Consider the following 14385-nt stretch of genomic DNA (forward strand, 5'->3'; position numbering starts at 1 on the left):
CGCAGTGGGATGCCGGCTAATCCTGCTGGCCGTCGAGCCGACAGTCAGATGGCGCATACGCTTCCGGATCGACTTCTCTAGTCGTCCGCTAGTGCGCAGTGCTCATCGAGTGCCGCAGGATATTGGGGAAAGCGAGGCTTCGGTGCGGGCGCCCTCGCATGAGGGCTGGAGTCAACTCGGGGCTTGTTGGGCGTGGGCCACATCACGCAGAGAGAGTGGGGGTGGAGCCGCCGTCGCCGTCGCCTGCGCTTGCCCGGGGCGTGCCGGACCAGCAAGGCGAAGGTTGCGTGCAGAGCGAACGCCTGCGACTGTCTCGCGGCGGCGTCTGCACGCAGACGGCATTTCACTTTGATGGAGGTGAGTCTGGCGTTGGGGGTGCTCGGTGGGTGTTTCCGCACCACTATTGCGGGGCCTCGCTGGTCGTCCCGCACATAGGACAAGGGCTGGAGGGTAGCTCGAGCTGGCGTAGTCGTTGGCGTGGCGTTCCCCATTGAGCGCAGCGGACCGCCGTGGTGGATGACAGCAGCCAGCCAGCCTCGATGCCCTGCGCGCCCGCGTTTGCGTCAGCCGACGCCGCCCTCCGGCTCTCCAGGGCTGCTCAGCGGGCACAGAGGAGCGCGGCCGACGAGCTGCTCGCCAGCAGATAAGCGGCACGGCGGTGCGGTGCTGCTGGGGCTCAAACAACTGCACTCGAAACAGGCACGCCAGGATGCGCTGGCGCGGATGGACCGGGCCAGGGTGCAAGTGCAGGGCCCGGCATCCAAATTCCGCCGCTGTTAAACGCGGAGCCAGGCCTGCCACGAGAGGCGAGCAGCAGCGCCTCGGCGCAGACAGCGCCAGCGCCAGCGCCAGCCTCAGCACGCTCGTCGCCGTGCTCGGGAGCGGGCAGCGGGCCCAGGGCGCGACTGGCAGTGCTCTGCCTCGCGCTGTGACTGCGTGTGGTGGGCGCCGCAGAGGTGCTCGATCCGCCGACATGGGCAGCCGGGCGTGGAATGGGCGCAATGCCTTGCAGCGGGCAGCCAGCGCGAGGTAGCACGAGGCACTGGACGCGGCCCGCGCTGGATTCGCCCTCCAGAATTGGCGCAGTCGCTCTAGTCGCTCTGCCTCGACCGCCCTCTCCGGCCTCCACCGCTAGAGAGCCGTGGCATGCAGCCATGCACGCTGGCCCAACACCCGCCCGCCTGCGTGCTTGTCTGTCTGCCCGCTGTGCCTGCCCGCTCCTCTCTCTGCCCTTACACCGTCGTGGTCCCAAGTGCTGTCCAGAGTGAATGACATCGCCGCCTTCATTCCCTCCGTGACAGCCAATCGTTTCAGCACCGTACCTTAGTACCCGTGCGCCCACCCTGCCTCGATTCCGGGACCATCGCGCGCTATGACAGTCTGACCTGGTCTGACGGTCCTCCGAGCTGCGAGCCCTTTGTTCGTTCCTCCGCCCTCCTAACATCCCACACGCCAAACGGGGCTCCTGCCACGGCCACAGCTCGCCTCTTGTTTGTTGCTGCGCTGTGCTGCGCTGTGCTGTGCTTGCTACAGAGTGCCTGGGTGCTCTCTCCATGCAGCGTTTCCCTTGACCTCCTCAGGGTGCGAGCACACACCTGGTTCCGCTTTCTGTTGCATCGTCGTCCCCAGCTCCCATTGACAGCCTCACCATGGCGACTTCACTGCTTCCCTCGGGGAGCATTGCCCTCTTCGGCGCCCCGGACAGCGACATCGGCTCGAGGGTAGCCAAAACAACGCCCATCCAGGCAATGCAAGTGGACATGACCCAGGATATTGTCGACGAGCTCCTCGAGAGCGTGCGGACCGGGAAACCTCCGCACATCCTCTTCGGACGCACACCTGTACGTTACACTCTCACCACACCAGCTTCGCAGCTGTCGGGTCGGCTTCGAGCGTTGGCGGTGGAGGATTCTAGACAAGGACTACGGCTGACAAACACACAGCAACTCAAGTACGGCGACAAGACCTTTACTCTACAGAGCACCTCCGAGACCACCAGAAACGAATTGTACCACTCCAGCGGGACTGGTAGCGACGACAACCTCGAGTTCGCCAGCTTGATCAAGCACAGCCTCGTGCTGCACAAGGCAGAGAATGTGACTGCCGGTGTCGATTCGGCGTTGGAACAGCTGAAGAACAGCATGGCAGCTGTGAAAGAGATGAAGGAAGCCAACAAGTATGCCTCCCTGGTGTCCCTTAGTGACGCTTGGCTGTGTCGTACTGCTGCAAATCAACAGTGGTTTAGTGAACATGAGACTGACAAGTGCTGCCTCTCAGGACCGTTGTCGGCGATATGCGCAATGCAGGACACCGCCGCGTTCCTTCCAAAGGCTTCGTGCCGAGCCACCTCGCTCCTTCCGGCACCGGGTCGCCGCTGCTCAGCGTGCCTTCCTCACCCATGACCAAGAGGCCACCCACCTCGCAACCTGGCGGCGCCAATCAGGCCGTTCTTGCTGCTCTTCGTGTCCCCATAATCCATCTGCTTGCTATGCAGCCCGCCAAAGAGTCCTACTTGGCCCAGACATGTCGGACATCAGTAGCAAACGTTCGAGACCTGCTGCCCAAGATCGCCAAACACACAGCAGACGACGGAGAAAAGTGGCAGCTGACTGACAAGTCTTTTCGTGAGATCGATCCCTACAAGTTCCCCTACAAGAGCCAGGAAGACCGAGAGCAGGCCATCAACAGCGCTATCAAGTCATTTGATCGTTTGCGTTTGTCCAAGGAGGACAAGCTTTGGCAGATTCTCCTGCCACGTGACGAGCGAGGCCAAGGCAAGTGCCTCTCACGCCTCAGCGTAAAGGCGCCTGAGAAGCCACAGAAGGCTTCTACGCCCCTCCATAAGATGTCTAAGTTGAATGAGAAGAAGCCCGCTGCGAAGAAAGCTGGGGAGAAGGAGGTGGAGAGAAAGGTGAAGGATCCTGAAGCGAAGCCAAAGAAGACAGTGAAGGAGAGAGTTATGAAGCCGTTGAGGGAACCTGCGCCAGCAAAGAGTTCACCGCTGCCCGCGAAGAACTCGCCTGCACCGGCTGCAACCTCGACGCCTAAACTCTCTACCACTGCACCTTCCAACCGCGCCGCTCCTGCCGACGCCAACAAGATCCGCCCGAAGAAGGTCGCGCCTTCCGCCGAAGCCCCCTCTCCCCGCGTCAAACCTAAGATGGCCTCCCGCGATCTCCAGCAGAACCGCCCGTTCAGGCCGACCAAGCCTGTCAACACCAAGCCCAAGAATCCATCGCCGCTGTCCGCTTCCCCACCTGTCAATGCTAGTGACTTCGAGGACAGCCACCCTGTCCACAAGGCCCTGTCTGGTGCCCCCTCTCCCGCTAAGAACTTGTCAAGCAACTCCGATCGCTCGTTGAAGCGCAAGGCCAACGACCTGGACAGCGACATCCACAACCATAATCTTGCCGTCAAGAAGCCTCAGGTCGAACGCTCCGCGCCAAACGGCACGCCCGCCAACGCCCACGGTCGACCAAATGGCAATGCCCCTTCGTCCATCACCTCGCTCAAACGCCGGTCCGACGGCTCCTCCTCATCCACTCCCTCTACAAAAGTTCGCAAAGTCAATAGCATCGATACCGCGCGTGCAGCTCGCTATCCACAAAGCTCGCAAATCTCGCCAGGCGACTCATCGTCGTCGCAGACCTCTCCTACGGTACCTAGTCTCAGCTTCCGCCAGACCGTTGAGCTTAGCCAGAAGTTTCAAAGGTACTACAAAAAGTACGAAGCTCTGTACTGGCAGCTGACCGAGTCGGCGACCCCGCCCTCTCAGGCTCAACGCGACGATCTGCTCAAGATGCACAAGAAGCTCGAAGAGATGAAGCGAGAGATCAAGGCCGGTGCTGGCGCGCACCGCTAAACAATCATCATTATCACGACATATACCACTCATAACGGCCTGCCCTTGTCCCCGAGGCAAATTGCATAAAACTTGGTGTTGGATTTACTTTTCCTTTGGGATGTCTCATATTTGTGTTCTAGGACTATGGGCTGTCTTTCTAATTTTTGCATATACTCTACCTGCCCACGGACGGGCTTTGCATATGGGTCCTGGAGTTCTGCTGCTTACCCCACCTCCTACATATCTTAGCGGTGCTCAGCTGGAGCTTACCAATGTCTACGAACGGTCATGATGCATAATGGATAAACAAAATGAGTTGCACTGCCACTGCAACGTTGCGTGTAGAACACCAATCAAAAGCTATTCCTCCAATCCGATCTCGTCTATCCTATGCAGTTTGTGTTTGTATCAGACGTCTTGGGGAAACACGCTAGTTCCGTGGAGTCACCCAACGCATTGGGTGTTCTCCGTCCGCCGAACCGACTTGGCGACTGGACCCGGCCGTAGTGCAGCCGAAAAAGTGGACTCCCGCCCGAACGCCAGGCAGCATCTGGACAGCAGGACCGACGCACCCTCGCGAGTGTTGCACAGGAGCTCTTTGGGCAAATCCATCGACGCGGCATGAACAGGACCTACAGCCCCCAACATCTCTATGAGACTTTCGCACCGCGATCCGAGCCCTGACCCAGTCTGTTCCACCGATCGCCGCGATCGCCTAACACCCAGCACCCCTGTCCACCCGTCGCTTCGAGAACGTCATTCAGCCCTACGCACCTCACGTCATCTCCACGCTTAGACCCTTTCTGCGCACATCACTGCATCACGACTAACACCTCGAAATAACCATCCATGCGCCTGCTCAAGAACCTCCTTACGGGCATTACCAAACGACGCTACGCAAAGGTTCATGACGTACAAATCAAGTTTGTTCAGGACAAGGAGAAGAAACCCATCATGGACAAGAACGGTAAGCTGCACCTACGGACTTCGTGTTTCAGGTGAGGATGGGCAGGGGTGGGCGGTCAGTGCTCTGCGTGGGCCTTGGCGAGGGAATGTGGTGATTTGCCTGGTCTGGGGCTCAGAAACGCTGCCTGTTCACGTTCTCGGCACCGCGTTTGCGAAAACAATTGGATGCTGTGAGACTGTTCCCCGTTCCCGGGCGTCAACCTGCAAGAGATGGAACGCAAGGCAAGACACGGCAAAGAAAGGAAAACAGGCGTTCATGCCGCACGTGGACCGACGGCACGCCTGACGCACATACATACCCTCACCTCTTGCTATTCCCACCTTATCCCCTATACATAGCACCGCCGCAGCCACAACCGCCCCTGCACGTTGCTAACCCAGCACACAGTCCACAACCAGCCCCTAAGCCTTCACGGCACCTCCCCCCTCACAGGCTTCCTCCGTACAGGCTACTGCGAAGCGCCGCGCTCCGACGCCGGCAACCACTCCGTAGCGGGCATCGTCACCAACGAGTTTCTCGACTTCTCCGCCGCGAGAGGGAATGATTTGAGGCAGGCGGGGCTGACGGATGGATGCAAGTGGTGTCTTTGCGTGGCGCGGTGGAAGGAAGCATTTAATGCTAGGACTGGGGATGATGACAGGAAAGTGCCGAGGGTAGTGCTGAGTGCGACAAATAAGCGGGCGTTGGAGGGCGCGACGATGGAGGAGCTGAAGAAATTCGCGGTGAATGAGGAGGGGAAGTGAGGCGTGAGGGCCATTGAGAATATTTTTGATCTGCATCAACGGTATCCAACCGAGTCTAGTGTACATAGGGCTAGATACATGCAAGAACATGCTCCGCTTGACAGAATGATATTTTGACGTCGATGGAGAGAATACAGTTTCCTACGCTATGAGCCGGACGCACCTAGCTACCACGGAACTTGATACAGTGACTAGAATTGGACGGAATAAGGTTACGTTGACTACTTTTCCGGTGCACGATGGAGATTATCCAGGAGCCTCTACTACCAATGCTGCTCCGAGTACTCCAACTTACTCACACGTGGCTACTAGGCAGTCCTTACCGATCCACACCGTTACACAACGCACTGCCTCATTCTCACGCACAAAAACCCAATAAAAAACGTCAGTTCGACGCCGAAGCCAGAGCTCTCTCGGCATCTCTCGTCGGATACGAGCACCAAGAGTATTCAAACATATCCTCAGGCATACGGGCACTAGGGACAAAGCGCCTCAGATCACCCATGACAACCTCCTGAAACTGCTCCCCGACTCTAGACAGGAACATAATGGTCACAGCATGCTCGTACCGCACGTCGTTGTACATGCGCAGCCGTTCTGCGACTTGCTCTGGCGTGGTATCTGCGGGTAAGAGGGCGCCCAATGCGGCCGCGTCCTCGAAAGCTTGCGCACCGCCTTGGCCCATATCTGCGGTCGCAAGTCAGGAAAATCGAAGCCATATCCAGGCAGGACGAGGGATGTACTTACGCGGGAGCATGGGATGTCCCGCATCCCCAACCAGCGCCACCTTCCCCTTGACAAAGCTCCTCGGCGGATCCCTAGACACCAGACTCCACAGCTTGACGTCCTCAGCCAGACTACACAACTCGCGCAGCTCGGGCCCGTAGCTCTCAACCGCAGCCATCAAGTCGCTGTGCTGGCTCGAGTTGAGCCACGACGACTCGCCGATGTCATCATCGTAATCGTCGGTCGGGAGGAATGCCGCGCAATTGATGAGGGAGCCCGAGCGGCAGGGGTAGAGGACTAGTTGTTCGGTCTTTGATCGAAAGGCGTGCAGGCCTTTCAGACCTATTCTATCGACGAGGGCTTTGGCGGAGGGGTTGGAGGATAACTTGTCTGTTGGGACGAGGAAGCGGAAGCAGGTTTGCCTGGTGCTGATCTTCTTTTGGGGCTCGGCTGCGACGCTGTGGACTGTTCGGGACTATGTGCCCGCGGTCAGTGGCCTGATATATGCGTTTTCGACAGAAGGAAAGCGCTTACATGCACGCCGTCCGCGCCAATGATCACGTCGGCGTGGAACTCTCGCCCATCCGCAAGCATCACTTTCCCAGCGCTAGGATCCTGCCTCCTAATCAGCACATCCCGCTTCTTCATCAGTGCTTGAGCCTCATACTAACGACTCGACACCGCAGCCTAGATGGATCTTCGGCGCTCTCCCCCCAAACCCCGCCTCCGCCGTCCTGCGCAGCCCATTATGCAGATCCACACGGTGCACCAACAGCCACTCATCATCGAAGCCAAACCGCTTCTGAAGCTCATCCGTAGTCTTTCCCTGTTTAGTTGGACGCTCTCAATCAAGTACAGATGCTCTAGCACGTACCACAAACATGTTAACAATGTTGCCCTGCTTGTTCGACAAGCTCATATGCTCGCAGCGGACAGGCGCCATGGCTTCCAGATCACAGTGCCATGCGTCCAGGATGCGGGTTGCGTTGGGGGCGAGGTGGATGGCGGCGCCGACTTCGTTGCTGAAGGAGGACTTTTCGAAGACCTTGCGAGGTGTGAGCAATCACGTCATGGCATACAGCATGGGCAAGCACCTCGACATTATGGCCAGCCCTGGTGAGGGCGATGGTGGTAGCCAGACCACCGAGGCCAGCGCCGACCACAATGACTTTCAGCGGCATTGAGATGCCGAATATGAGGGTTGTTGGCCATGGTAGAGCAAATAGCAATGTTTATATTCTCAGAACATATTGCGATCTGCCAAATTCATGCGAACCAATGGATTTGGTGGGTCAATGTATGGAAGAAACCAAATGACGTCTTGAGTACATACTTCTAGGTCAGGAGCAGGCTACGGCTGTAGAGTGTTCTGGCTTCCGCTGCCGTATAAGTTTGGGCGGAGAGACTGTGGGTCTGGGATGGTGTGATGTCGGTGAGGTCGGAGGCCGACCACAGCCGCGGCCCGATGTGTCAAATGTACTTCATTCGTACATCAAAAACAGCATTGACCGCACAAGCTCGCACTCTTTCGCAGGATGTATTTGCTTTTTGATTAGTTCATCTTATACTAGGAAATTTGCCTCGTGTACTTGCGTGGTATAGCCCCTTTTCTACGTATCTCGGTCCGAACCTTCTCTTGCAACCCTATTCTTACTCCCACCTTCGCCATGCGAACCAACTCCTCTTCCAACTCCGTACTTTTCAGCACGGTCATACTCACTCTCTTGTTGGATGAGAGCGAGGCTTTTGATACGTTCATTGTGACTACAATACAGCTCCTCTTCGGCTTGTCTTCACTCCACGCGATGCAAGTTCCTGTATGGAAGCATGAGATATGGGCCACGCGCAGGTTCTCTGCTCGCCTACAACCTTATGAGATGGGCGGACACGCGTATACAGCTAGCCTCGCATAGGGGCTTGAGCTGTGAGATCGTGAATGTTTATGCGAATGTTTCGATCGTATCTGTACAGATGCTACATGGAATCGATTCGAGATGTCATAATACTCCTAGACCGTTCCAGCGGAGGTGCAGTCCGACTACAAGGACGACACCAGCAGGAATGCATGGGAAGGTACAAAGTGATACACTCAACATGCAGAGTAACATCCAGAAGTCTCGTCTTGGTATGATGTCACAAGAGAAGGCGCGAGTGCAGTCATTGTTGTCGCAAGCTCTACCGCGGGCGCCAGCTGGTCAGCGACGCGTGGAATGGCGGCAGACCCCGCGCAACAACATCCACTAGATAAGTTCGGAAATCCGAAAAAGAACAGGCTTTCACTGCAAAACTAGAAGGCCGTCACAAGATTCAAAATAAGATGACTTCTACCTTGACCTGCACAGCTCTCCGCATCGCCATACCTTTACCCGCTTTGCACAGCCTCACCTCTACAACAAAGCCACCCTCGCACAGCTGTCCGCAACGTGGTAGGCCGCGCGGTCTCTAGCGGTCTCTAGCGGTCAGCGCTACTTCATTGGCAGCCCGCGTAGGCAGCAGCAAGCACGGGGTGTTAGCTCTGCCTAACACGACGTACGATCGCACTCGCTTCTGCGATGGTCGCTTCGAGAAGGCGGAGCGTTGCGGCAGCCAGAGCTAGTCTATCATCAGGCGACGATGCGACGTCGATATAAGCTTTAGCTAGCAGTGCTCTCCCCCATTTGTTTTATATCTTCTGCAGCGCAGTGGTACATATATCTGAGAATTTTGAGCTCCCCACGGCGTGTGACCATTGTGGTACTCCATCCATCATGGCAGACAGGCCCCCACCAGCACCCGCCTCCAACCACATCAACCTTCCTCCACCTTCATCAACAACTTCTAATCCGGGCTTCACTCCCCGCTCCAGCTCCTTCCCTGATGACATTGAATCCGATTCCGAGGATGTCTTTGACCCAACGCCAGCGAACAGCCCAGGCGGCCCCCACTATGACGACCTCCCGCCTTCCTACGACGAAGCGCAGCAGCAAGCCCTCCACGATGCGCGGAACGGCATTCCACCCCTAAGCCCAGAGCACCTGAACGTGAGCGGCTTGCACCTCAATGAAGCGAGTCCACAGTACGAGATTCCCGCCGGCGCGCAGGTGCATGCGCATCGCGCTGCTGCCGAGGGGCTTGCTAAAGAAGGGTCGCGCAACGTACCAGTCCAGCACGTCCAAGGCAGCGAGAATGTGCCCGTAGGACAAACAGGGGGGACAGCTACTAGAACAGCGCCACAGCCGGACCAATCTGTCCTCTTGACCGCAGCGCTGCAATTCACAAAGCACGAGCCTGACACAGACGTCCGCTATGCACCGCGCCTCACACGCTGCGTAGCCATTCCGCAAGACACTACCGTTCCTACCGGACGCAAAGGCAAAGCCCGCGCACGCCGTGAGGAGAAGAAGGTAGAGCATAGAGTACATCCTGATGCACATATCCCCGGCGCATGGCCCGCAGCATCCACCGACACCCTTCCCACCGACGTCAACAGAAGCGAAGAGCCTGTGCAGTTTCTAAGAGCGTATGCAAAGGCTCTGCACGCGCATTCGATCCGCCCCGCAGAGTTTCTCGATTTCCTCGACGGCTTGAATGCGCTGTGTGCAGCGGCAGGATGTACGCCTGCGGACCTCATCCAGCCCGCTTCACAGGACTCAAATCCCAGCGTCGAGCTAGTGAGGAGCTATGTGGACGCCACGAACGAAGCATTCTTTGCTCCGAGGGGCTTGAAGGTCTCACTGCGCTCGTTCGTCGCGCTGCTGGACACTGCCCAGGTACCCGAGGAGCGAAGCCAACGTGCGGGCGCGGTGGCGGGTGTCCTCGACCCAAAGGCTACGCCAGCGATGAGAGCGCAGGCTTTGAATCCCTGGGTGGAAGCGCTGGAAGCCACCGTCAACGAGCCGAGCATTGCCGCCGTCATGCTCCGAGACATGGGTGAAAAGTTCAGGAATACATCTCAGCCCCTGAGCACTTCTACCACACGCGAATGTGCCGAAGCTCAGGTTCCTGAGAATGAGAAGACGCGGCTGGAAAGGGAATACGCCGAACGAGACCGAGCTTCAGCTACGGCGGACAATGACGACCCACCCCACTCCATCCCAGGAGAGTACCCAGAAAGCAGCGACGGGCCACGCCCACCATTTGGAGGCTGGCGCGGACGCGGCGGACGCGGCTTCCGAGGGCGAGGCGGCCCTTGGTCACCTTTCTCCGCGCCAGGCCATGGCCCACACGGCCCCCCTGGGTTCACCCCCTTTGGCCCACCAGGCCATGGACCCCATGGCCCCCCTGGATTCGGACCCCATGGACCCCCCGGCTTTGGACCCCGCGGGCCTCCAGGTTTCGGCTCAAGTCGTGGCCAATGGGCCACTCGCGACAACACTTGGGAAGCATTAGGGCAACACCTCGGGAAATGGGGCGAAGACTTCGGGAAGACGATGGGGGTCTGGGGCGAGCAGTTCGGGAAGGACGCTGCGGCGTGGGGGACTGATCTCGGGAAGCAGTTCAGCGGCAGGAGTGAAAGTGGGTGCGGCGCTGCAGGACCCAGTACGCCGAGGGCGAGTGCCGCAGCGTCAAGCGTGCCGACGGCTTCGAGAGATAGTGCAACGCGAGATGTGCAAGAGACGGGCGTGTACCGCGGGAACTCGCACACGACCCCTCACGACGACGTCGCAGCCGAACTCGAGAAGCACGCCGCGAAGAAAGCCTCCCGGAAGCAGGACAACAATGACGACGCATCATCCCTCTCATCAGACAGTTCTGACAGCGACTCCGACTCCGACTCAGATGACGACGATGAAACCGACGAGAAAGCATACACCGCCGCATCCACGTACTTCACCGCGCGCGTCCGCCAGATTAACGCTGCAGCCGAAGCCTCGCGCGCGAAGGGGAAGAAAGCCCCCGCAGACATTGAGCGCGAGCGCGCTGCTGCGATTGAGAAAGCGGCAAAGGACAAGGCGGCCATGGAGGAGAGGATCGAGCAGAAGCGGACGAAGCGCGCCGTCATGCGTGAATTCCAGCACCAGCGCAGGGATCTGAAGCGTGAGCATAGACAGGCGAGGAGAGAACTGAGGAAGAAGGGGTTGGGAAAGAAGAGTAAGGAGTGGAAGGAGAGTAAGAAACGTCATCAGGAGAAGAAGAAGGCTTTGAGGCACGAGAAGAACGATGTCAGAAGGCAATTTAGGGAGGCGAGGAAGACTGAAAGAAGTGAACGGAGAGGAAAGACAACTGTAGAGACAGGTAACGCTGCCAATGTTTGGGTCGTTGTAGAGAACCTAGCATAGTCGAGGATTGTGACGGCTTTCGTCTGAGGGATAAGACTCTCCATGCTGCAAAGTTATGAATTATGATAGCATATACTGCACTGTGGCGCGAACAGTCCCATCTCACTCTCACGGTACCATGTGCTAACTGTGAATATCAAACATGGTGCTAAGATTGGCACAAACAAATGGACCGATCCTACATTACTTCGTACCTCGAATACGATTGCACGACCTTCATGCTGCCCGTCTATGGATCCAATCAGATATTCGTACGCCCGTGGCAGATTCATGCTTTCTCAGCGTCGTTGATACCACCGTTGGTGATGATGTAGGTAGCTTCTTTCTCTGGCATATCTGGATCATCATTAGCGGAAGAAAGGATTCGAGAGCACCGGTGAGAACCTACCTGGGGAGTCCTGGATCTTTGCAACTCGCTCTTCTCCCCGACCCTTGCGAAGTAGGATGCGAGTGGCAGAAGCATGAGCAAGGATGTGGCCACCGACAGGTTTGCGGCCGTCCGCACCTGCGAAGAGAGCGCTCGCTCCGGGATCACTCTGCACTTGGTTCGTCATGAAGACAGCAACGTTGAATTCTGGATACATCAGTGCTTGCCCTGGAAGTAATTCTGAGTCTGTGGTGGCTTACCTTCCGCAACATGGGTCAGTTTGGAAAGGAACTGATTGAGTTTCTGTTGGCGCTCATTGAGCTCTCCGCGGCCGACATAGTCGACACGAAACAAGGCCATGATGCTGTCGATGATAAGGAGGCGGTACTCATTGTTGATGAAATATTCGGCAACCTTATTGAGTAGCTCCATCTGATGCTCCGAGTTGACTGCACGAGCATAGGTAATGTTCTCGAGGGCTGTAGATCGTTAGCGTCGACCATAGTTGGCATACTATACATACTTTGCTCAGGATCAACCCCGAAACGCTCAGCAATCTGCGTGATCCTCTCGGGTCTGAAGGTGCCCTCCGTATCTAGGTCCGACGATCAGTCCTAGCGAGGCTACCTGCAATTCGTACTCTTACCAATGAATGCGACCTTGCCCTCAGCACCACCAAGATCCTTCGGAAGCTGCGTAATCACCGACATGGTGTGAGACAGTTGAGTCTTTCCGCAACGAAACTCGCCGAACACTTCACTGATGCTCATGGTCGCGAACCCACTGCCATATTTAGCTGGATACAACAAAAGAGAAATGCACCCACCCGCCAAGAATAGCATCGAACTGCTTGCTGCCGGTCGAAATCTTGAGGACCCTCTTGCGCTGCTGACCAAGGTCATGCGCAGTTTGGAAGCCGCCGCCTGAGGGCTGCTCGTGTTGTCAGTCACTGACCTTCAGGAGCAATGGACGCGCAGTGATGTTTTGTACCTGACACTTCGCGAGAGCATCCTTGACCTTGTCGACCTTGATCTCACTGAATCCCTTGATCTTTGCTAAACTTCTCCTCGTGGCTGCATGCACGCTCGCGATGGTGTAGTAGCCGTTGGCCTTGAGCTTCGCAATGTCCACTGCGCCGATGCCGTGTGCCTGGATGGCGTCAATGTCGACGATGAAGCCTTCCTGTTACGCCATCAGCTAAACTTCCTCTCAGACTGTAGTGGCGAAGTGGGTAGGTCCAATGCACTCACATCATTTATGGAGTCATCACTCGCAACTGAAGATGGCGCCATAGCTGTGCAGTGATGACAGTGGATGGATACACGTTGAGTTGAACGAGCGATGAGCAAAGCGATGCACCGTAAGGGAGTAGAGAGGACGAGAAGAGGAGCGAAGAGGCAAAGCAGCCTGTTAAGTCAAGGTGTCGCGAGGGAAGGAGCAGAGGGGTCTCACGCTAAGTCGAGTGGTTTAGGGTGGGAAGGAAGGAGCGTCCTGGACAGCACCGAGACGCACCACGATGCAAACCTGGAATACTGTGACTGCTGAAGATACACCTTTAATATCGCATGCGGCCTGCAAGCGCGAGCTGTGGCGGTGAATAGTGCTCGAACCTCGTAGAGCCCTCGCCCTCTGCGATTCGCTTACGCATAGGCTTAGCCAGTAAAATCGACCAAGTATGATCAATGTATGATTTATGAGACATGCCATGCTATGCAACTCGCCAGAGCAAGTGACAAGTTTGGGTAGAGACAAACGCAAAGAAACCAAGGGGCAGGGGCAATGCCAACCAACTCTCCTCCGACAAAAACCACACACTACATCTTCCGTACACGTTCCCATCCATTCCGAAGTCCTCCAAAGCCCCATCCCAATCCCTCCAACTTCCACTACCAAACCACCACAGCCGCCTTCCTAGGTTGTCCCCGACAAGTTCAGTCTATCCGAGTCTTTCTTCCCTTGCCAGGCCCCAGACAGGGTCTGGCCAAGATATCGACAGAAATACAAGGTAAGATAGAGAATGCCGTCCCTCAAGTGTCGCCAAGCCGTTTGTTGTCCAAAGTAATGGTATGATAGATTTTCCGCGTAAAGGGATATAACGTTCGTGGGTATCAGCGTAGGATTCGTGAAAACTTTTCTCCTTTCTCGATGACAGTAACTCGTGATGCGTGAAGTTTGTCGAATGATGCCGGAAAGGCAAGATAAACGATAGTGGGCAGCAAGAGACAAAAACAGAATCCGAATGAATCAATGTCGTGGTATTTGCCATGGCAATGTTGCTAGCAGCACTCGACATGAAGTTTCAAGGTCGGAAGCATCCTAAGCAACGGCGGGGGTCGGGACCACAGGGGCGACGGCAGCAGGAATCGGGGCAGCACCGTCACCGTTGACCTCGGCCTGGGTGCAGTCGCGAGAGATGTGACCAGTCTCGCCGCAGCGGTAGCAGGTCTTGCCCGCAGTGTTGAGGGGGCCTCCGTTAGGAG

General features: G+C 56.9%; 4 protein-coding genes across 4 annotated transcripts; 3 read left to right on the plus strand and 1 right to left on the minus strand.

The window, feature by feature from the left end:
• Positions 1 to 1649: 1649 nt before the first annotated feature.
• On the plus strand, positions 1650 to 3862 carry CC84DRAFT_1101766 (uncharacterized protein; the record flags this gene model as incomplete). Its single annotated transcript, XM_018174931.1, has 3 exons — positions 1650 to 1841; positions 1944 to 2176; positions 2278 to 3862. The coding sequence occupies 3 exons, from the start codon at positions 1650 to 1652 to the stop codon at positions 3860 to 3862; spliced, it is 2010 nt and encodes a 669-aa protein (XP_018031547.1).
• An 831-nt stretch (positions 3863 to 4693) lies between these two features.
• On the plus strand, positions 4694 to 5554 carry CC84DRAFT_1100973 (uncharacterized protein; the record flags this gene model as incomplete). The annotated part of the gene is made up of 2 exons (XM_018174890.1): positions 4694 to 4835; positions 5199 to 5554. The coding sequence occupies 2 exons, from the start codon at positions 4694 to 4696 to the stop codon at positions 5552 to 5554; spliced, it is 498 nt and encodes a 165-aa protein (XP_018031548.1).
• Positions 5555 to 5647: 93 nt separating this feature from the next.
• On the minus strand, positions 5648 to 7632 carry CC84DRAFT_1168317 (monooxygenase). Its single transcript, XM_018179366.1, has 5 exons — positions 7155 to 7632; positions 6948 to 7100; positions 6815 to 6895; positions 6302 to 6755; positions 5648 to 6241 (listed from the first exon to the last, which is right to left on the minus strand). The coding sequence occupies exons 1-5, from the start codon at positions 7221 to 7223 to the stop codon at positions 5940 to 5942; spliced, it is 1059 nt and encodes a 352-aa protein (XP_018031549.1). The 5' UTR covers positions 7224 to 7632; the 3' UTR covers positions 5648 to 5939.
• Positions 7633 to 8893: 1261 nt separating this feature from the next.
• On the plus strand, positions 8894 to 11833 carry CC84DRAFT_1168319 (uncharacterized protein). The gene has a single exon (XM_018179367.1). It carries the CDS (start codon positions 9028 to 9030, stop codon positions 11536 to 11538), a length of 2511 nt encoding a protein of 836 aa, XP_018031550.1. The 5' UTR covers positions 8894 to 9027; the 3' UTR covers positions 11539 to 11833.
• Positions 11834 to 14385: the final 2552 nt, after the last annotated feature.

Source organism: Paraphaeosphaeria sporulosa, assembly GCF_001642045.1.
Source record: "Paraphaeosphaeria sporulosa strain AP3s5-JAC2a unplaced genomic scaffold CC84scaffold_11, whole genome shotgun sequence".
In the NCBI taxonomy this organism is placed as follows: domain Eukaryota; kingdom Fungi; phylum Ascomycota; class Dothideomycetes; order Pleosporales; family Didymosphaeriaceae; genus Paraphaeosphaeria; species Paraphaeosphaeria sporulosa.

Excerpts from the sequence above, each read along its gene's own strand:
- CC84DRAFT_1168319 (XM_018179367.1), top strand. The coding sequence starts at position 9,028 with ATGGCAGACAGGCCCCCACCAGCACCCGCCTCCAACCACATCAACCTT.
- CC84DRAFT_1168317 (XM_018179366.1), bottom strand. The coding sequence starts at position 7,223 with ATGGCGCCTGTCCGCTGCGAGCATATGAGCTTGTCGAACAAGCAGGGC. Across the intron at positions 7,101-7,154 it reads ACATTGTTAACATGTTTGTG|ACTACGGATGAGCTTCAGAA; the intron begins GTACGTGCTAGA and ends AAACAGGGAAAG. Across the intron at positions 6,756-6,814 it reads TTGGCGCGGACGGCGTGCAT|TCCCGAACAGTCCACAGCGT; the intron begins GTAAGCGCTTTC and ends GCGGGCACATAG.